The following is a 23,430-nucleotide window of genomic DNA, read 5'->3' on the forward strand; positions in this document are numbered from 1 at the left end:
TTGCGTATAACACCCAGTGCTCATCACCACATGTGTTCTCCTTAATACCCAGTTACCCCATCATCCCACCCCCTCCCTTCTGTAACCTTCAGTTTAGTTCCTGGAGTCCAGAGTCTCTCATGGTTTGTCGCCCTCTCTGATTTCTGTGGTCCTAATTTAATGTATTGACATTTGAATTTGTATTTTTGAAAATTACTATCAAAACTGAACAGAATTTAACATATCCATTTGTTTTCTATATTTTCTTTTGATATGTTCATGTCTTTTTATACAGTTTTTACTAAATCTTAATGTTTTCCATCTGTTTATGAAAATTTTATAAATCAATGAAAATGATTTATAGTTGCTACCAATCTTGATCTCTCAAAGATTTCCGCTTTTGTATAGACAATCTTTTTCCTTCCTAATTTCTTCCATTGCTTTTCTGCTATGAAACTCCTCTTTCACTGTGAGATATTTGATATGCATTACTATTTTATTCTAATTTTTTTAGCTGTTTTGTTCACTTTGATCTTTTGTTGAGCAGAACTTTTAGCAGTACCTTTGGTTATCTACCATGTCTGGAATGAGGTAGTACTGTACCAGAAGTACAGATTTAGACTCATTCATAAGCAGTTGGTAATGATAGTCCAGTCTGGATAGTCAGGGACTTGGAAGAAATAGAACTGGAATACAATAAAAAGGAAAGCTGTGGGGAAAGTATGCAGATGAACCTCTTTGAATGGGCATAAACTTCGAAAATATTTATGTCTCATGTGAATGCCCACTAAAGGGCAACTACTATAGAGGGCACTCTTAATAATCAGGTAGATAAAATGCTACACTCTGCAGATGTCAACTAGCCTCTTTTCCCAGCCACCCCAGTGCTTCTTTAGTAGACCTATGAACAAAGCAGTCATGGTAGCAAGGATATGCACGGGCTCAACATCATGAACTTCCTCTTACCAAGGCTAACCTGGTCAACCACACTGTGAGTACCTAACCTGATCAACATTAAATGCCCCATATAGCACCACTTCCCAGGGGGACAGTGGACCAACCCTTGCCTGGCAAACCTGTAGTCTCTGCCATTTAGTAGGTTCAACTTCACTTTCTCCAAGGAGATGTATACCCCAGACTTGGAGATGAGTCCTGAAAAGAGCCTGCTTCCAAGTAGGACCTCTTGGGCCTCCCCTCAGTTCTAGAGTACCTTACAGAGTTTTCTTATATCCTACAGTGACTTTGTTATCATAGTTTAACAATTCTTTATATTAAATCTCCCTTGTTTAAATCATTATATGGTCTATCTTCAAATTAGATCCAGACTGCTATAGTCTCTGCCTTCATGGATTTTACAGTGCAGCAGAGAAGAAAGACAATTAAAATACCAATATTATTAATAAAATGCAAAGTGAAATGGGAGCACATAGTAAAGAGAATCAACCTAGACTTATAGGATTACAGAAAGCTTTCTGAAAGATGCTAACATTTAAGCTTAGGGCACCTGGGTGGCTCAGTTGGTTAAACATTTAAGCTTAAATTTGAGGAATAAATAAGAGTTGACTGTATGAAGAGGGGAAGAAAGTGTTCCTAAGCATAGGAAATACCATGTACAAAGGCCTGAGGGTAAAAGTTTGGAAGTCAAAAATTTTTTAAATACATATCATACAAACAGTAACCTAAAGAAAAGGAATTGTTGTATTAATAGCAGACAAAATATGTTAAAGCAAAAAGTATATTTAGAGATGAAGAGTCATTTCCTACTACAACAAAGCAATGCTAAATTTTTAGGCTCTTACTAAAATAGCTTCAAAATATGCAAAACAAAGACCTAACAGAACTACTAGAGAAATAGACAAGTCCAAAATCATAATGGGAGTTTTTAATATACCTCTACAAAGAAGTCTTTAGAGATACATACTTAAACAACACAATTAAAGAAATGACCTAATGGGCACCTCGTTGGCTCAGTGGGTAGAGCATGTGACTCTTAATCTCAGGGTCATGAGTTTAAGCCCCACAATCAGTGTAGTTTATTAAAAAAGAAAGGAAGGAAAAGACCTAATAAACATATATAAAACACAACTGTAAAGATAAAAAGAAAAAAACAAGTGCAGCAGAACATTTACTAAAAATGTATAAAATTAAAAACTGTTCATCAAAGAACATCATAAAAAAAGAAGACATACACAATATATGTACTCATCAAAAGAATATATACTCTGAATATATATTCAGAATATATAAAGAATTTCTATAAATCTAGAAAAATAAATCTAAAGAAAAATAGGTAAAACACATGAACAGTCATTTCACAAAAAAATGAAAGCTATATGGTCAAAAAGCACACAAAAGGTAATCAACCTCATTAATAACCAGGAAAATACAAATTCAGACTACAATTAGTATCTTACAACTTCTAGACTGGTAAATATTAAGAAGTCTGACAATACCAACTGTTGGAGAGGATCAGATCAAGAAGAGCTCTCACATGTTGCTAGTAATAGTATACACTGGTAGAAGCATTTAGAAAAACAATTTGTTATTATCTTGTAAATGTATACATTCACATGTCCTGTATCGAAGAAATTCCAACGCGTGTACCTTAAGAACACTTACACATGAAGAACTATTTCATTCATTTCCCCTCAAGAAAAACTAGATTTAGATAAAAACTAAAATTTAAGTATGAAAAAAAAAACCCTGCACAATAAAATGATCAGGATCAACTGCTAGATTTAAATAAGTATTATGTATAAAAGGGAAAGTTTTCTCTTTCTCTTACTTTTTTGTCAGAATAGTTAAAATAATGCAAACCTGCATTTATTAACAAATAGTATCAAAAACTACGTAGCATTAACTTAACCTCAAATTATGGATATGGGTAAACTGAAGTATTTTTCTTTCAGTCATCTATATCAGTTACAAATAACGTCAAATGAACTTAACCACCCTAATTTATAATTTACAAACCTTAATAGTTTCAAAGTCATCTAGGTCAATATTCCACTCATTTTCATTTTACCTGAATATCCCATTTGTGGTGTCCAACTTTTATAACCTGATCTCTGGGGATTTCCAGCAGACAATGGAGTTTTCAGTATTTGAGGATAATTACTATCTTGTGCAGAAGCCGAGCTTGTACCAAAAGTAAAATCTGATGCAAATGGGTTTTCTGCATTAGATCTTTTGTTTCCAAAGTATGAACCTAAATTCAAAAAATTAAATATCAGTTCTAAAAGATTCAGAATTATGCAATATTTTAATCACTATAATTTATATCTTGTTCACTTTCTATAAAACTATCTGATGACTTTTAAAAATACAGCAAATTATGACAAATTTAATGGCATTACTGATAAATAGTCTTATACTAAAATATAAGGAAAAGTACTTGCTAATATGCTTCTATAAGTGGAGACTACTCTTGATAAAAATCATAAACTACCTTCAAATATATATGTTTACTTTATATAACAATTACAAGACCTCTTTTCCTCGTTTGATTTAACTTCATTGAAACTCCCTCCTTCCACGCAAATAGTATAAAAAGAGCTTTAGACTCACTTGGATTCATTTCCCTGTTCAGGCACTTTCCTATTGATATATTACCTACTAAACAGAACTGCCATAAAATTAGAAAGAACATCATGAACAGCCTACCTTAGGGTCCTGGCACATAAAACTTCTTAAAAATATATTGGGGCTCTGTGATTCAACAGTCTTACACAATTCACAGCGCTCACCATAGCACATACCCTCCCCAATGTCTATCATCCACAGACCTGTACTTCTGAAACAAATAATACATGTTAAAAAGAAAAAAAAGAAGATAGCAGGAGAGGAAGAATGAAGGGCGGGGATCAAAGAGGGAGAAGAATCATGAGAGACTATGGACTCTGAGAAACAAACTGAGGGTTCTAGAGGGGAGGAGGGTGGGGGGATGGGTTAGCCTGGTGATGGGTATTAAAGAGGGCACATTCTGCATGGAGCACTGGGTGTTATACGCAAACAATGACTCATGGAACACTACATCAAAAACTAATGATGTAATGTATAGTGATTAACATAATAAAAAACATATATATATTGGGGCTCTTTTCTCCTATTCCCCTTCACTTCCATGACAACTCTGATTCTCCTTAAACCAGTAGTTTCCTTTGCCAGATTCTTTTTCCTCTGTCTGCCTCTTTACTTTTGGCTTCTCAGGGTTCTACACTTTTTTACCTTCTCTCACATATTAGCATTATCCATCTTTTCTGGGCATCTCATCTATTATATTGGTCTCTATTAATATCTATTTCTAGTTATCTATAACCCTCAACCTTCATGTAGAGACCTAACTGCTCTTAAAATGTAAAGCACAGTTTGGCAAACATTTTTAATAAAAGGCCAGATGGTAAATATTTTTGGCTTTTTGGGCAATACTGTCTGTAGTAATTACTCAACTCAGACACTATATTCAGAAAGCAGCCACAGACAATAGTAAATGAATGAGCATGGCTATGTTTCAATAAAACTTTACTTCCAGAGGGGGCAGGAAAAGATGGCGGAGGAGTAGGGGACCCTATTCCAACCGGTCCCCTGAATTGAGCTGGGTATCTACCAGACCACTCTGAACACCCATGAAATCAGCCTGAGATGTAAGAAGATAGGTCTGGATCTCTACAAACAGAATATCGTAGGCAGTTGGTTTCAAGGTATGAAGCGGGGAGCCCTGATTCCACGGGCAGATAGAGGAAAATAAATGGAAGGGGGAGGGAGCCAACAGGATCCTGCATCACAGGTTCACAAAAGCCTCCTGTGCTGGGGACGGGGCACAAACTCGCAGACCAGCAGTGGTGGGAAAAGGACTGAAACCCAGAGCGGCAGGGCATGCGTGTGAACTAGGGGCACTGGCGGTTTTAGAAGCACAAAGGGCAGAGACTGTCCCAACCTGGAGGCAAGGACTGGGAGTGCTGCTGAGGGGCACACAACCCAAATAGCTGCAGTTTTTAGCACCATAGACAGAAATGGAGATAGTATGGCCTGGAGAGGTCACTGAAGAAGAGACTGCGAACTCTCTGTTCTGAGGCAGAGGGTTGGAAATGGTCTCCTTCTGCTCTACTATTGGAAGAGACATGGAAAGCTGCCAGGGAAAGCCACCAGAGAACAAAAGCCCCCAAAAACCTGTTTTCACTGAGCCCATCCCTCCCACAGGGGGTTAGGGCAACTCTGCCCAAACAGGGTTGCCTGAGTAACACTGCAGCAGGCCCCTCCCCCAGAAAACAGACTGGGAAAACAAGAGGCCAACAACCCTAGGGTCCTATAAACAGGTGCATTTTGCTTGGGTTGTGGTCAATAATTTGGACTCTATACATTCCCTCAACCACCCATCAACAGAATGACTAGGAGGAGGAACCCCCAAAATAGGAAAGACTCAGAGACTGTGACTTCTGCCACAGATTTACAAATGGATACAGATATAGCCAAGATGTCAGAAACAGACTTCAAAGTAACAGTTATGAAGACGGTAGCTAGAACGGAGAAATTGGTTAATGGTAACATATAGTCTCTAAGGGCAGAAATGAAAGCTGAACTGGCAGAACTTAAAAATGCTATCAGTGAGATCCCATCTAATCTAGATACTTGAACAGCTAGGGTAAACGAGGCAGAAGAACTAATTAGTGATCAAGAAGACAAACTGATAGAAAAGAAAGAAAAAGAGAAAGTCTGGGAGAAACAACTTAAAATCCATGATAACAGAATTAGAGAAATAAGTGACACCATGAAACTTTCCAATGTCAGAATTATTGGGATGCCTGAGGGGGTGGAGAGAGAGAGAGGACTAGAAGATATATTTGAGCAAATCATAGCTGAGAACTTCCCTAATCTGGGAATGAAACAAACATTCATGTCCTAGAGGCACAGAGGACCCCTCCCAAGATCAAGGAAAACAGACCAACACTCCGGCATGTAATAGTAAAACTCGCATATCTGAGAACCAAGGAAACCATCTTAAGGGCAGTTAGGGGGAAGAGATTCCTTATGGACAGAGGGAGGAACATCAGAATAACGTCAGACCTATCCACAGAGACCTGCCAAGCCAGAAAGGCCTGACAAGACATATTCAGGGTACTAAATGAGAAGAACATGCAGCCAAGAATACTTTATCCAAGAAGGCTGTCTTTTAGAATGGATGGAGAGATGCAGAACTTCCAAGACTGGCAGAAACTGAAAGAATATGTGACCACTAAGCCAGCCCTGCAAGAAATATTAAGGGGGTTCTCTAAAAGGAGAAAGACCCCAAGAGTGATATCCAACAGAAATTTACAATCTATAGAAACAAAGACTTCACAGGCAACATGATGACAATAAATTCATTATCTTTCAATAATCACTCTCAACGTGAACAGCCTAAGTGGTCCCATAAAACAGCACAGGGTTGCAGATTCGATAAAAAGACAGGACTATCCATGTGCTGTCTGCAAGAGACTCATTTTGAACCTAAAGATACATCCAGACTGAAAGTGAAGGGATGGAGATCTACCCTCCAAGCCAACAGACCTCAAAAAAAAGCTGGGGTAGCAATTCTTATTATCACACAAATTAGATTTTAAACTAAAGACTGTAGTTAGAGACACAGAAGGACACTTTCTCATTCTTAAAGGGTCTATCCAACAAGAAGATCTAACAGTTGTAAATATCTACGTCCCCACCATGGGAGCAGCCAACTACATAAGCCAACTGTTAACCAAAATAAAGAGTCATATTGATAATAATATGTTAATTGTAAGAGACCTCAATACTCCACTCTCAGCAATAGACAGATCATCTAAGCAGAAAATCAACAAAGAAACAAGAGCTTTGAATGACACACTGGACCAGATGGACCTCATAGATATATACAGAACATTCTACCCTAAAACAACAGAATACTCATTCTTCTCAAGCGCACATGGAACTTTCCCCAGAATAGACCACATACGGGGTCACAAATCAGGTCTCAACCAATATCAAAAGATTGAGATCATTCCCTGCATATTCTCAGACCACAGTGCTTTAAAACTGGACCTCAATCACAAAAAAAATTTGGAAGAAATTCAAACACTTGGAAGCTAAAGACCACTCTGCTCAGGAATGTTTGGCTCAATCAGGGAATCAGAGAAGAACTTAAACAATTCATGGAAACCAATGAGAATGAAAACATATCCATCCAAAACCTATGGGATACTGCAAAGGCTGTCCTAACAGGGAAACACATAGCCATTCAAGCCTCACTCAAAAAAACAGAAAAATCCCGAATTCGCCAACTAACTCTACACCTTAAAGAACTGGAGAAAAAGCAACAAAGGATGCCTAAGCCACACATTAGAAGAGAAATAATTAAGATTAGAGCAGAGATCAATGAATTAGAAACCAGAAACACAGGAGATCAGTTCAACGAAACTAGAAGCTGGTTCTTTGAAAGAATTAATAAGATTGATAAACCACTGACCAGACTTAACCAACAGAAAAGAGAAAGGTCCCAAATTAATAAATTATGAATGAAGGGGGAGAGAGCATGACTAACACCAAGGAAATAGAAACAATTACTAGAAATTATTATCAAGAACCATATGCCAATAAACTAAGCAACGTGGGAGAAATGGAGTCCTTCCTGGAAACCTATAAGCTCCCAAGACTGAAACAAGAAGAAATTGACAACCTGAATAGGCCAATAACCAGTAACGAGATTGAAGCAGTGATCAAAAACCTCCCAAAAAACAAGAATCCAGGGTCTGATGGATTCCCTGGGGAATTCTACCAAACATTCAAAGAAGAAATTATACCTATTCTCCTGAAGCTGTTTCAAAAAATAGAAACAGAAGGAAAGCTTCCAGACTCATTCTATGAGGCAAGCATTACCTTGATCTCCAAACCAGGCAAAGACCCCATCAAAAAGGAGAATTTCAGACCAATATCCCTGATGAATATGGATTCCAAAAATCTCAACAAAATCCCAGCTAATAAGATCCAACGGTACGTTAAAAGGATCACCCACCACGACCAAGTGGGACTGATCCCAGGGATGCAAGGTGGTTCAACATTCGCAAATCAATCAGTGTGACAGAACACATTAATAAGAGGAGAGAGAACCATACGGTCCTCTCAACTGATGCAGAAAAAGCATTTGACAAAATACAGCATCCTTTCCTGATTAAAACTCTTCAGAGTACAGGGATAGAGGGAACATTCCTCAAGTTCATAAAATCCATCTATGAAAACCACACGGCGAATATCATCCTCAATGAGGAAAAGCTGAGAGCCTTTCCCCTAAGATCAGGAACACGACAAGGATGCCCACTCTCGCCACTATTGTTCAACATAATACTACAAGTCCTAACAACAGCAATCAGACAACAAAAAAAAAATAAAAGGTATTCAAATTGGCAAAGAAGAAGTCAAACTCTCTCTCTTTGCAGATGACATGATACTTTATATGGAAAATCCAAAAGATTCTACCCCCAAATTACTAGAACTCACAGAAATTCAGTAATGTGGCAAGATATAAAATCAATGCACAGAAATCAGTTGCTTTCTTATACAATAACAATGCAACTGTAGAAAGAGAAATTAGAGAATCGATTCCATTTATAATAGCACCCAAAACCGTAAGATACCTCAGAATAAACCTAACCAAAGAGGTAAAGGATCTATACTCTAGAAACTACAGAACACTCATGAAAGAAATTGAAGAAGACACAAAAAGATGGAAAAACATTCCATGCTCATGGATCAGAAGAATAAACATTGTTAAAATGTCTATGCTGCCCAGAGCAATCTATACCTTCAACGTCATGCCAATCAAAATTCCACTGACATTTTTCAAAGTGCTGGAACAAACAATCCTAAAATTCATATGGAATCAGAAAAGACCCTGAATCTCCAAGGAAATGTTGCAAAAGAAAAACAAAGCTGGGGGCATCACGCTGCCTGATTTGAAGCTATGTTACAAAGCTGTGATCACCAAGACAGCATGGTATTGGCACAAAAACAGACATATAGACCAATGGAACAGAATAGAGAGCCCAGATATGGACCCTCTACTCTATAGTCAAATAATGTTCGACAAGGAGGAAAAAATATGCAACGGAAAAAAGTCTCTTCAATAAATGGTGCTTGGAAAATTGGACAGTCATATACAGAAGACTGAAACTCGACCATTCTCTAACACCATACATAAAGATAAACTCAGAATGGATGAAAGACCTCAATGTGAGACAGGAATCCATCAAAATCCTAGAGGAGCACATAGGCAGTAACCTCTTCAACATCGGACACTGCAACTTCTTTCAAGATACATCCCCAAAGGCAAGTGAAACAAAAGCAAAAATGAACTTTTGGGACTTCATCAAGATAAAAAGCTTCTGCACAGCAAAGGAAACAATCAACAAAACTAAGAGGCAACCCATAGAATGGGAGAAGATATTTGCAAATGACACTACAGACAAAGGGCTGGTATCCAAATATAAAGAACTATCAAACTCAACACCCCAAAAACAAATAATCAAGTCAAAAAATGGGCAGAAGACATGAACAGACCCTTTTCAAAAGAAGACACAGAAAGGGCTAACAGACACATGAAAAATGTTCATCATCATTAGCCATCAGGGAAATTCAAATCAAAACCACATTGAGATACCACCTTACACCAGTTAGAATGGCAAAAATTGACAAGGCAAGAAACAACAAATGTTGGAGAGATTGTGGAGGAAGGGGAATCCTCTTACACTGTTGGAAATGCAAGTTGGTACAGCCACTTAGGAAAATAGTGTGAAGGTTCCTCAAAAAATTAAAAATAGAGCTACCTTATGAAGGTTCCTCAATAAATTAAAAATAGAGCAATTGCACTACTGGGTATTTACCCCAAAGACACAGATGTAGTGAAAAGAAGGGCCATATGCACCCGAATGTTCATAGCAGCAATGTCTGCAATAGCCAAACTGTGGAAAGAGCCGAGATGCCCTTCAACAATGAATGGATAAAGATGTGGTCCATATATACAATGGAATATTACTCAGGCATCAGAAAGGATGAATACCCAACTTATACATCAACATGGATAGGACTGGAGGAGAGTATACTAAGTGAAATAAGTCGAGCAGAGAAAGTCAATTATCACATGGTTTCACTTATTTGTGGAACATAAGGAATAGCTGGGTTAGCCCAGTGATGGGTATTAAGGAGGGGATGTATCGCATGGAGCTCTGGATGTTATATGCAAACAATGAATCATGGAACGCTACATCAAAAACTGTACGGTGACTAACATAACATAATAATATTAAATTAAATTAAAAAAAAAAAACTTTACTTCCAGACACTGAAATCTGAATTTCACATGATTTTCACATGCCACAAAATACTCTTCTTCTTTTACTTTTCAACTCTTTAAAAATCCAAGAACCATTCTTAGGTCTATACCTGCATTGTTCAATGTAGTAGCTACTGACTGCATTTAACAATTTAAATAAAAATTAACAAAAAATAAAAATTCTATTCACCATACTAGCCACATTTTAAATGCTCAAAAGCCACATTTGGCTATTGGCTACCATATTAGACAGCACAGATATGAAATATTTCTATCATCACAGAAAGTTCTATCAGTGTGGCTCTATGTCCCTAAATCTACCTTTTAGATGTAAACTTTTAGAGATCTTTCCAGAACTTTTAAATGTTCAAAAATATACTAATTATCTTTCCCTCAAAACTTATTTATAACCAGTTTTGGCCAACTATAACATCTTGTACCTTGTCACTCAAGTTATAAACTCAGAAATCGTTCTTAATTCCCCTTTCATCAATCCTAACACCCAATCAGCAAGTCTAGTAAATTTTTTTTTAATACCACTAAAATTTCTGTCTTTACTCCTATTAGCTCATTTTAAGCCCATATCTTCTTCAGGCCTTCTGCAAGTCTCTTAATTGATCTCCTTGCTTCTAGTATTATGCCTCTCTAATCCATTCTTCACAACATCACCGGTGATCTTTCTGAAAAAGAAATTTCACCATGTATCTCCTTTCTCACAATTTCTCAGTGTCTCCCCATACCCACCATAGGATAAAATCAGACTTCTTTACACAGGTACCGGTAGGAATTGGATGACACATTCAAACTAGGATACTTTGAGAAGTTTGATAAAGAAAATATTTGCAAAAGGGTGAATGCAGTATAAGGATATCACTGTACAGAAGTGTACAGAACCCATGTGTTGCACTACATAGACTTAAAGGAAATAAGGAAGGGAGTGGTTACCAGGAACTAGAGACAGAGAAGCCTGTTTCTTGTCCTCAGGTTACTTTTAGACTCTAAGCTCCTTCTGGAAACTCACTCACTTGTCTTAGTTGCCCTCCAATTTCCTTGACCTCTGTTTTGCTCTATCTTCTTTATCTTCTCCCCTCTGGCCTCAAATATACTGGTAACTTTCAAATCTGAATCTCTCCTAAGTTTCTCTTCTTAATCCAAGATCCATATATTCAATTGCCTCAGTATGACCATATGGATATTCTAGAGGTTCTTCACATTTAACATGTCCATACAGAACACATCTTCCTTCTAAAAGTTGCTTCTCCTACAAAACCCACTTTCTCAGGAAATAGTACTACCATTTATCCAGGCACAAAAGCCAGAGTTTGATGCAATAATTCACACATAAAATAATGAGAGCCTATAATGGCACAAAGACAACAGAGAGGAAAAGAACTATTTAAAAGATAAACATAGGACTTATTAACTGGATGTTGTGAGGAAATGAAGTCTTACGGGTTTAAGATTTAGACAATCCAATGATTGAGTTAAGTAAAAGAAACAGCTCAAGGAACTGTAGAGTGATGAATTCAATTAATAATATAGTGAGTCTGAGGTGTCCATTGGTCTCCCACTAGAAACTTCAGAAGACAGTCTGTAATAGGAATCTGGAGCATAGGGGAGATCTGAGCAGTGATAATCATAACCAAGAAGCGGCCCAGAAAAAAAAAAAAAAACCAAAACTCTAAGAACAAACCATAATTTGGGAACTGATAACGGTGAGCAAAGCAGTTCTCTGAAAGACAGGAGAAAAACGGGAGAGTAGAATTAGGGAAACCAAATTAAAAGTTCAAGAGAAGACTGGTCGAGAACATTAATCACAGGGGAACTGAAAAGTGACCACTGGATTTGGCATTTGTTACCTTACCATTATGCTGCAATGGTGTGTGAAAAAAAGTGATAGTTTTTCCATGAAGGGAGAGTTGTCCAAATATAAAAGGGTTGAACTCAAATTGAAAGACATTTTTAAATCCTTAAACATACTATTCAACTGAATTAGATAAAATGCTAAATTTAATCTATTTTTATCCTCTCTTAGTTCAGGAGCCAAGAGGAGCCACTCCTGTCACCAAACTGCTGCACAAATTCTGCCATTTGCCATATGCTTTTGGGAGCGCGGAAAAGGGGCATTATACCGGATGTTACTGCAGCCTTCCTCAGAACTGAGCCATTACCATCGCGGCCTCGTAATAAAACCAATTTGAAGAGTCCAGTCTTTGACTCACTCAGACCCATCAAATTCCTAGAGCACCCATTCTCAACCACATCACAACTCAAACTTCTGAGGTAACCACCCGCCACCGCTCCCCGAAACCTCTAGCTGACAGGTGAATCCACCCAACCACTCCTTGCCTTGGGCTGGCCGGGCGCGAGGCGGGTGGCGAGGGAGACTCGTGCTGCTGCTCCGGTCGCCGGCGGCTCCAGATGTGCCAGAAGGGGTGGACGCAGAGGCCTGCGCTGAAGGGCGGCTCGGAGGAGTCTCCTGGAGTCCGAAATTATAGCGAGGACCCTGAGACCGAGCCTCTCCCAATGAGGGGGAAGCCGCAGGGACAGAAGGCGAGACTGATAAGACCTCAGGCCTCAGCATCCTCACAAATCTTCCCGAGCAGAAGCCTGAGATTTCTGAGCGCGCCTTCAGCGATTCGAAGCACAGAAGCGTCGCGGAAAAAGGCCCGAGCACGGCGCGCAGAGGCACGGAGCGCCAGTGCGCAGGCGCAGTGAGCCCCAGCTTCCCCATCCGCGCCTGAGGCCCTACTTCCACCGCTGCCCAGTCCCTTCACCCGCCACCGGCTTTGGCTTTGAGCTTAATCTGAGGTACAGCTCTCTTCAATCTGCAGGGATCAGCTGAACGGAATTCTTTAGAGCCTATCAATGACCATCCAATTTGGTAGCCCCACTATTCTCACAGCACTGTATTTTACTAAAGGTGTCTGGTGCTTTTCAACCACACCCCCACATACTACTGAGCTTTTTAAATTTACCAACTGTCCACCACTGGACACCGAGCGCCTATGATGGTGTAAACAGATGTGTTCAGCCCACCTAACTGCTCTTATGGAGAAACACAGAAAGGAGCCTTTGACCCTCTACAGCTTAAACATCCACAAGGCTGTTTTAGTTATCACAAAATACTCACCCAGTAAGCACATGACTGTATGCACAGTACCCTAAGAACCAGGTCAAGAATGGATGAGATCAGGGCGCCTGGGTGGCTCAGTCGTTAAACGTCTGCCTTCAGCTCAGGTCATGATCCCAGGGTCTTGGGATGGAGGCCCGCATTGGGCTCCCTGCTCCGCGGGAACCTGCTTCTCCCTCCCCCACTCCCCCTGCTTGTGTTCCCTCTCTGGCTAGGTCTCTGTAAAATAAATAAAATCTTAAAAAAAAAATACTTTGGATACTGCTATTGGAAAATATTCAAACATTACTGAACACAACTTGTGGAATCACTATGTTGTACACCTGAAACTAACACAACACTATCAACCATACTTCAATAAGAAAACTGAATTCATTCAACTGCTAAATTACCTAAGTCAGGTGTCTTAACAGCATAGTTCACCCAGATGCAATGATTGGAATCCTCAAAATTCCTTCAAATACTTCCAGTGATACCATTTATATAAGATTATATTCCACCCAGTTCCAAACTTCCAGAAAAATAGTGGCCAATTCAGCCTAAACTCTTTAGTGAACTGTCAAAATAATGGTAGACAAGAATCTCATGTAAGCACTTTTTCATCTAGATGTTACAACTGAAATTGGTGAATGATGTCTAAGTGAACCACAACTACTCATTCTTGAGAAAACTCTACCCCAACTGTGGGGCTTGAACTGACTGCATGCTCTACCAACTGAGCCAGCCAAGAGCCCCACTAATCATTCTTAAAACAACTACTAGAGTATTGCCAACATGCTTGAGAAAATTTCAACTTCAAGAAAAATGTTCATTGAAATACTTTTCATCAAGAATGTAAAACTCTCAGAATACTTGTGCTCATTTGTCTTTTGAAAAATTTTCAAAAACGTTGTGGAAACTATCAACTTCTATTTCCTTAAAGGCCAACAATGCCTTAGGTAAATCGCTGGCATTCGAACATAAAAATGTTTTAAAAATAAGAACCTAGTCCAGAATGCAGTCCTATTCTAAGATGGTGAAATGTGCCATTTACCTAAATTACTGCGATCAATTCAGAGTAACCATAAACAGTCCCAAATTTCAACAGCCATTTATTCTGGTGCATCTTTTAATTCATATATGGATGGGTTTATCAATTATCAGTTAACATTCTCATGGATATAGATCAATTTACATTAGCCATTATATAATATGAAAGAAGCACATGGGAAAAACAAGTAGAACACAAGACTTAATAGTTCTTTAAACTGAATTTGCTGTTAAGGAAACATACAAATAAATACAATGAAGCAGAAACAAAATACTGTACTCAGAATAGCATTGCAGAAGGAAATCTAAAGCTGAAGATAAAGATCTTTATTTTACATTATGTATAATTACATAATTTATTAAAATGAATACAATTCATATACAAAATAGTGACACAGTAGTCATTTTTAAGTTTGATCAGCACTTTACAGAAATGTTAAGATGGCAAAACTATACTAAGCAATGTCTCATGTCTCCATCAATGTCTAGCTCACTAGTTCAGGCTGAACATTAACTCTCCGAAGTACTTCTTCAGGCATGCAAAACACAGGACTAACAGGTTTAATTTGTTCTTCTCCCAAAAGCGACAATCCAGCAATTCCAAATAAAGTATGAAAAGGATCTACCTATTTAAAAAATAAGAATTTATAGAGTATTACAAAAATGAAAACTTCTAAAACCCTACTTCTGAACAAGTTATATTGGATTCCATTGTATTTACTTGAATAAATGCTTAGTTTTCTAATAAAAATGATGGCTTCAAATTGTTTTTTTTTTACATAGGACCTTTTACCATACAGTATTTTTTGACAATTAAGTGATGAGAAATTTCTGTAAACTTGTTATATCCTTCATATATTCTCAAATAAAAATTACCAGAAAAGTATCCTGCTTTAAAAGCAACACTTTAAATATCATCCATTTCTAAGTCTGGAAATGCCATAAAAGTAACTCAAAGCAATGTAACTATTGCATAGTTCAGAAATATACTTGCCATATCTCCTGGTCGGTCTGCAAATCCTCCTGTTTCTTCATCTTGACATGCTAAAATGAAACTTCGAAGTTTCTCTCTATCAATCCAATGAAGCCTTCCAATTATCTTTAGGGAAGCCAACACCCACCATGAATAGCATACATCTGGTAACTAGGAGGGAAAAAAAACACAAGCAGTTGCCACAATTTTATCCTCTAGTCCAAACATGGGGTGGTCGTGGAGATTGAGAGATATACTGACATGCAGTTAGAGATGCTAAAATCCATAAATACAATTAAAGATAATCACTGGCATAAAGACCAAACATTTCAATCCACAGACTCCTATGCTAAATGTTTCAGAGTTTAGGTATGCAGTGACAACTACCCCTGTACCTTTATTTTATCTGGAGTGAATGCCCCTTATCCAAGAAGCTGGCGATTAACGTTCACGAAATCCATGGTGACATATGTTTATTTCCCTAGGTAGAGCATTTTCAACAAATGCTGTCCAGGTAGATATATACTTGCTTAAAAATAACCTAAAGCCTAGCTCCTCAGAACATGGGTCACTTGGGTTTAAAGAATGCAGAATATCTCACCTCAATTCCAGAATTATTTCAACAAAATCGGGTGATTCATAGGCACATAAAAAACTGTCCTACACTGTTAAGTGCAGATTCCTGGCAATCCCAACCCTGACCCATTTTCTAACTGTTGAAAGTTGCACAGGTTTTTCACTGGATTTTAACTAGCTAGAAACCACCTGTGGATATTTCCCAACCCAACTTGTTCATAAATATTGAGCAAGCAAAGCTAAAACAAAAATACAATGACCCAGACAAAGGAACCACCATGCCCTATCATAATACTGTCAAGGATCCAGCAAGCTACAGCCCTTGAGTCAAACCTAGACTACAACCAAAGAATTTTTCTGTATCTGTAAATCGATTTTTAAAATATGCAGTCTAAAAATAAACCCCCCCCAAAACAGGAAAACAAAATACAGTCTTGTGATAGGAAAGTGATATGAAACTCAAATGTAACCACTGTTACTTTACTGAAACACAGTCATGCCCACTGGTTTCTTATGGTCTATGGCACCATCTGCTCTTTAGGGTAGTAATGTACTTGCCAACAAGACTGTATATCCTACAGAACTGAAAACATTTACTACCTGGGCCCTTACAGACCCAATTTAGAACATCATGTGTGAGAGCTACAGCGAACTGCGGATGTGCAAAGGAAAATTTGATTTCCTTTTCTCCAAATCAAAATGTCAAAAACTGGGTCTTTCTTAAAAAATTTAATAAGGTTTTTAAATAAAAATTTTGTAACATGATTTTTAAAAATCACTGATTTGGTAAATTGTCTTTTCACACTCATAAGTAGACATGGAGATTTCTGTACAAGATACATGTATTCATTTAACAGTACTCTTTGGGTCCCAGATATAAAGAAAGCTTTTAATACAGGACTTATTTTCCCTGGTATAGATCTAGAACTAAAAGTTTAAAAGAAATAGCTTCATTTCAATGCCTGAAAAATACAAGACCTTCAGGATAGGGAAAACGACACTTTAAGAATACATACTATGTCTGAATACAAATATATTTCAAAGCTATTTGACATTTTTTTGTTTTCCTTCAGTTAACTCCAGAATCCACTTCAGGATAGGGAAAACCAGAAGAGAGCTTTGTCATAAAAAGATCATCAGAACGTAGCATACACATCTTTTCCTCAAGTCTTTTAAATGGATACCATAATTAATAAGTAGCTCCACTCCAGTTGTTTTACTTTTGCCAAGAGCATTTTTTTAGGCAGTACAACTGAAAAATTGCAATGGGGGGAGAGGTAAAAGCACATTATCAATTTACAAGAAGCTATAGTGGTTATAAAGCTATTAGAACACAGTATATCTTATGAAACAATACCTTCTCTGGCCTTCCATTGAGTCCACCTGATGGTAACTGTCGTTCACAAAGCCACCAACCGAGTAAATCAGAATTTACTTGATGCAACTGGCTAGTAATAGCCAGAAATCCTGTGCAACAATAGATCTAAAATTACAGACATAAAGTACATGTGTATAATAATTTTTCAACAGTAATGTAGTGATAAAAACTACTCAATTAAAATGCCATTTTATGTCTAGCTTTCTACTGACAAGTTAGAATTGCAGACGCATAAATATCACGTTAACTATGTGAACAAATCCAAACATACTAATTCTAGGATACAATTCTGCAATGAAATACTACTGTCAACATTTCCTCATGGCTAAAAGCAAAAAATTTTTTAAAGATTTTTAGAATACCCAACATGGGGTTCAAACTCACAACCCCAAGATCAAGAAATATTTTTTTTTTAAAGATTTTATTTATTTGACAGAGAGAGCGAGCGAGAGCAGGAACACAAGCAGGGAGAGGAAGAAGCCAAGGCTTTTCGCGGAGCAGGGAGCCCAATGTGGGACTCGATCCCAGGACCCTGCTGGGATCATGACCTGAGCTGAAGGCAGACACTTAACAACTGAGCCACCCAGGCGCCTGCAAGATCAAGAAATCTTATGCTCTACCAACAGAACCAGCCAGGTGGCTCTAAAAGCAAATTTTACTGGACAACTATTTACAGATACAATGTAAATACTAAATACTATTTAAAAATACAATTTGCCTCTCTGGCACAAGCAAATAGGTGTTCAGGGTAGGAATAAGGGAAAATAAAAATGTATCTTTCGTGATAACGAACCTACTTATGTTTGCCTGGGCCAGGGGCTTCCACCAACAGGGAATGTATCTAAAACTACTGTAAAAATGCCTTTATCTGCACTTAAGCAATTCTTATGTAATATCCCACATTACATTTAAGTTAACTTCAGTCATATGTAACAGACACTGAAACTGCAATTAATCTATTTTCCCAGTTTATCACTTATTCCTTCAAAACTGACATATTTTAATCTGCATTAATAAATTACCTGCCCAGCATGGGATTCAGAACCTGGCCTGCAACCAAATCCACCATCAAAGTTCATACACGATAAAACAAATTCAATTGCCTTTTCCACATTAATAGCATCTAGTTTCCCCTACAAACAGAAAAAAAATAAGCCTATTGAATTCCAGAATAAGCATGGGCACTTAATTATTCCAATACAATATTCAAAACTTACCAACAGGGCCAAGGTTGCCACCGCACAAAAAGAAAATCTTGTATCAATTTCTCCTAAAAGAAAAAGGAAATCAAATAAATTAAGTGTTACCAGAGGCATCTGATCCTCATATATAATGCCAGTTAACTAAAAGCAAACTGTACAACTGCCATGTTTAAATTTCCATGAGTTCAAGCTTAACATTTACTTTTAAATCACCAGGAGGAAAGCTGAATCTGAAGTAAAATCACTTCTAAGGAATCCAAGAACTAGAAAGTTTTGTCAAAAATACAGCAAATTATCTTAAGTTGCTTAGAGCACCCCGAAAGGGAAGGTAACACAGAACCAAAATTACTATTCAATTTCTAATAATGACAATAAACTTACCCTACTATATAAAAGTAGATTTTCACATCCCATGAGGCAGCTGGTCTCTCCGGCCTGCACTGTATTCAGCCCTAAAGCAGAGATTATCTACATTTATCAAGTATAGTACTATCCCCTCCCTCCACTCAAATATCCAGTAAGTTTGTAAAGTTTTTTGAATATTTCTCCCTCTCGAGTAGTTTATATTTAAAAAAAAAAAAAAAAACTTTACAAAGCCACCAAATATTGGGGGAAAAAATTTCACCTACCTCAAATTTTAGACTGGCCCCCTCTGTTCCAGTTCTCCTGTATGCTGATATAACTAGCACAGTGCATGCTGGAACTTCCAGCAGACCATTTAACTTCAGTTAAGACCAGCTGCTTCGTGGGACCTGAAAAGATCAAAACCTTAAAAATCTCCTTTAATTATTTGCAAAGCCTCCAATTCATTGTATTTAAAAACTTTCAACAAACCTTATCACTACAATAAACACCAAAACAGAGTTTTTAATATTGCTATTTTGGATAGCATGGATTAGACTGACATTACCCCAAGTATCTCCAGCAAACGAACCATCCTCTTTCTGTAGACTCTGAACATATTCCACAACTTTATTTACATCAATAACATTAACACTATCATACAGAGTAAGAATCTGTAACAAAAACAAAACAAATTAAATACTTCAACACTGCTAAGTTTGTTGTAATGATGTTCTTCCTCAACTACCTTTTAAACTGTCAAGCAAGCATGTCCTTTTGTCTATGCATATTGTGGCCTTTTTGCAAACATGCAGACTATCTTCTACTATGCCACAGGCATAATCAACAAACCCAAACCAGTAACAGAATTTATTTCCTCCATGTAAATTGCAGCTTAGTATTCCAGAACTTTTAAATATACTAACTTACATATACAGAAGTAGACTTTAAAGCCACAATTGTGGATCTTCACTATTATCAAAATTAAAACACTTAATTCTACCTGGTGATTTTCAAATTATTTATATATACTGAAGACAAACATTTTATCATTCAAGGTCTCAGTGTAATTTTACAATTTACATCAACTTTGGATTCAGCTAATACATGCCATCACATCATTGACCTTGTAGAATATAGGCTTCATTTAAAAAGATTAGGGAAACTTTTTTGACAGACACCAATTTTATCATGTTCCTAATACCCAGTGTAATTTCTCCATTCTCAGGTTAAGAGAACACACTACCAAGACTGTTAAATTCTAATAAGTATTTACCTGGACAGCACTTAGAGTGTACAAAAGATGAGGGTCATGTCCGATACTAGCACTTATTCCACCACACTCGTGTTGACATGACTTAATAAATGTCAGAATTTCTTCTCTATTCATCCGATGTAGTTGTCCCATGAGATCCATTACAGTCAGACCCCAATAGATACCACTCATTCTCAAATACTCAGACATACAGTATTCCTAAAACACACAATTATTTTAATGTGCCAGTCTGAATTGATGCAGGGTTATTAAAGTGGTAGAACACATAAAAACTAAATAGTCACACTTACTGTTTAATTCAATTGATTCTAACAACGGTATTTATTTTAAATTTGTGGCTATCAAATCTGGGGGTGGGGAGGGGGTAAGTATCTGAGATGCATATGATAAACTCACCTGCGACTAAAACAAATAGGATTTTAATCTCTCCTAAGAGCCAACCAGAAGAGTAAGTCAAAAATATACCAACTTTTTTCAAGTTTGGGGACAGAGTATTTCTTTCAGAGTACCTATATCATATTTATCAGACATCCACTCTATTAATATATGGACTATGTACAAAGCCTATCTACTACCTATTAGTAAATGGTACAATGACCTGAAAACCAAAACAGCCAAGGCATGCAAAAATTAAGATGAAACAGCTAACAGTAGCTAATCAGACATAGAAACTGGTACAGAGACTAGATCAGAAATAAATTTTTGCTAATCACCAATGCATTACATGTTAAGGTTCTGAATCAGGTGAGTAGTCTTAGGGAATTTAACAAGTCACAAATTGATCAATACTAGAGGTTTCCCAAGATGGCAAATTCAGTTGTTTGGACACTACAGGGAAAAATATTTACTTTCAGTTTCATTACTTTTTTCTAAGATACTCCCAGAGCGGAAAACTACTCAAGGTTTGAAACTTAAGGTTGAACTTTTTCAAGGTCTCAGCGTAATTCTAGAGCTAAAGTGTTATTACACATCAGCCATATATTCAGGTAATACATGCCAACACATCACTGACCTTGGAAGTAATACCTCAAGTACAAAAATACGAATCTTTTCTGTACCTCAAACCTCTTAAATATCGGGGCAGATGGGGAATCTGTTTTGTCTGTCAAAGCCTCTGAGAACCATGGTTAATTCTGGTAGACCCTCAACCTCAGCTGCACTTCACGGAAAGAACCTCGGTCCTTGGCATGGAGGACTTATTTTTAAGAAACATGGACAAAAAACAAAACGGGCCACAAATACTGTTTATGCATAATAGCCTCATTTCTTCAAAATAAAACAAACGTTCAACATGAAATCATACATACATAATCATCTTTCTTTGAGCCATAGGACGCGATATAATCTGCATGCTTCTCTAACAATAGCGTATCAGGCGCATCTGACTTGATAATAACATCCTTCTGCGGTGTGCCCTTTCAAAATAAAAAAGCAGTTACTTCGTACTGTTCACTTCTTTAATGCTTGACCACAGTGTATATATTCAGTATACAACTGAACTTTTCACTTTGATTCCATCTTGCCACACAGAAACTTTCTACATAAAAACTGCCAAGTATCTGACCAGAAAGAACTTAAGCACTAAAGCCCTTGTAATATTCGGGTATTTTTCAGGTCTCAGAGTAATTCTAGAGCTAAAGTAGTAATAATCAGCTTCAGATTCAGAATACATGCCAGCTCATCATTGACCCAAAAAATTATTACCCTCATCTGTTGTCGCTTATCTTTCACTTAAAGTAAACACCACAGAAAATCCAATCTTACCAATTCAAAACTTAGTTTACATGCAGCAGAAAGTTGAAGCAATAAAACATTTATATATAAAATACAGCTAGCCCGTAATTTGCAGTAAAGTTCTTTAATGAAATCTTATTAATCCTAGATTATTCAATTTATCAGTAAGTTCCTTTAGCCTCATCTTCTCCAGCTTTAGTCTTGGTTTCTTCATTTGCAGGAAATGATGCTGCTTTAGTTCCCCCCATTTATTGTAATCGAGACAGCATTAAACTCATTTTAAGTAGGTCATGACGATTACCGGAAAGAATTTAGTGAATTTCCATCAGATACCACTTAAAATTCACTGCATCTTCAAAGACCACATATATTATAGATTTTGAGCCATAAAATACAGAAAGGAAGGAAGAACCACCGGCTGGCCCGGCTTTTTTGAGGAATTAAGAAATCGGGCCGTTGAACCTTGAGGCCTGCCTCTTGGGAAGAAGCCTAGATAAAATTAGAAGCCGTACGTGAGCCCGCGAGGTCTGCAGAAAACGCTGAGTAATACTTCATCCTCTCTAGGCCCTAAAGACACCGTCCAAGGCCAGTGTCTTAACCCAACCGTTCTCCAATACTTGCTAAAGAATTAGGGTGACTGAGCTGCTAAGTATTACTCCACCTACAAGGCATCCGGGCAGCCACAGCTGAGAACAACCTCACTCACCATGTCTGAGACCGAAAAAAGAACTTCGGGTCGTCCCTGGGTGGATTTAGGCGGCCCGCGCCTGCGCATAAGCTCCCCCCAGGTCCCTTCCGATCACCGGCATAGCTGACCACACTCCCGCCTGTAGGAAGGAACGGTTGCTTGACTGCCCTAGGACCCCGCCGACTGCTGATAGCTGTCCTCGCTGCCTGAGCCCAAATTCTCTGGCGCTCATTTTCTCGTCCTGTGGTGACCTTGATGTATCTTAAAGTTTTAAGTAATATTTAAATATCTGAATTACTTTTTTAAAAAAAATAATTTGTTCTGAGGCTCTTTGAACTCTGGAGTTCTTGGGGCACCTGGATGTCTTCGTCCTTAAGTGTCTGCCTTCAGCTCAGGTCATGATCTCAGGGTCCTGGAATCGAGCCCCGCATGGGGCTCACTACTCCGGGGGAACCCTGCTTCTCCCTCCCCCGCTCCCCATGCTTGTGTTCCTGCTTTCTCCGTGTCTCTCTCTGTCAAATAAACAAATAAAATCTTAAAAAAAGAAGAAAACTCGAGTTCTGAAGGGGATGGTAATTAGTAGAATTCTTGCATGTAGGAAGTGTTCAGTAAATGTTTTTTGAGTGAATGTTAATAAAATACTCACATTTCCCTCCTGTTTGCCTTCTCGGTTCCGGATGTGACTCTCTCACTCCCTTAACTTCTTCCGCAAGTGCTACTAGCTGGAAGTTTTGTAAATTATTTTTGAAAGAGAAACATCCATGTTCTTTTCACAAGCTTTCCA

The 23,430-nt window shown here is 37.8% G+C and overlaps 2 protein-coding genes and 3 non-coding genes across 6 annotated transcripts in view; all 5 read right to left on the reverse strand.

The window, feature by feature from the left end:
* MSH4 (mutS homolog 4) overlaps positions 1–12,926 on the reverse strand; it is a 100,085-nt gene extending 87,159 nt beyond the window's left edge. Inside the window, exons 1-2 of the mRNA XM_028102480.2 lie at positions 12,665–12,926; positions 3,005–3,187 (exon numbers count right to left, since the gene is read on the reverse strand). Coding sequence (XP_027958281.2) covers positions 3,005–3,187; positions 12,665–12,899 — 418 coding nt within the window. The 5' untranslated portion in view covers positions 12,900–12,926. The remainder of the gene's footprint in view (positions 1–3,004; positions 3,188–12,664) is intronic.
* Positions 12,927–14,514: 1,588 nt separating this feature from the next.
* Positions 14,515–22,744, reverse strand: RABGGTB (Rab geranylgeranyltransferase subunit beta). 2 transcript variants are annotated; one of them, XM_028102563.2, is made up of 9 exons: positions 22,665–22,744; positions 21,532–21,639; positions 20,225–20,422; positions 19,517–19,622; positions 18,622–18,674; positions 18,427–18,537; positions 17,384–17,509; positions 15,472–15,621; positions 14,515–15,103 (listed from the first exon to the last, which is right to left on the reverse strand). In XM_028102563.2, the coding sequence occupies exons 1-9, from the start codon at positions 22,731–22,733 to the stop codon at positions 14,963–14,965; spliced, it is 1,062 nt and encodes a 353-aa protein (XP_027958364.1). In that variant the 5' UTR covers positions 22,734–22,744; the 3' UTR covers positions 14,515–14,962. The 2 variants fall into 2 exon arrangements, with proteins under 2 accessions (XP_027958364.1, XP_027958366.1); XM_028102565.2 differs by having other exon boundaries at positions 22,624–22,672.
* On the reverse strand, positions 20,004–20,075 carry LOC114208546 (small nucleolar RNA SNORD45). Its single transcript, XR_003609054.1, has one exon. It is a non-coding gene; the product is annotated as a small nucleolar RNA SNORD45 (small nucleolar RNA).
* LOC114208545 (small nucleolar RNA SNORD45) lies at positions 21,154–21,237 on the reverse strand. Its single transcript, XR_003609053.1, has one exon. It is a non-coding gene; the product is annotated as a small nucleolar RNA SNORD45 (small nucleolar RNA).
* On the reverse strand, positions 21,836–21,914 carry LOC114208547 (small nucleolar RNA SNORD45). The gene has a single exon (XR_003609055.1). It is a non-coding gene; the product is annotated as a small nucleolar RNA SNORD45 (small nucleolar RNA).
* Positions 22,745–23,430: the final 686 nt, after the last annotated feature.

This window comes from Eumetopias jubatus, unplaced genomic scaffold (assembly GCF_037043125.1).
Source record: "Eumetopias jubatus isolate StellerSeaLion01/CBP00866 unplaced genomic scaffold, mEumJub1_p1.0 scaffold_4, whole genome shotgun sequence".
Classification (NCBI taxonomy): Eukaryota; Metazoa; Chordata; class Mammalia; order Carnivora; family Otariidae; genus Eumetopias; species Eumetopias jubatus.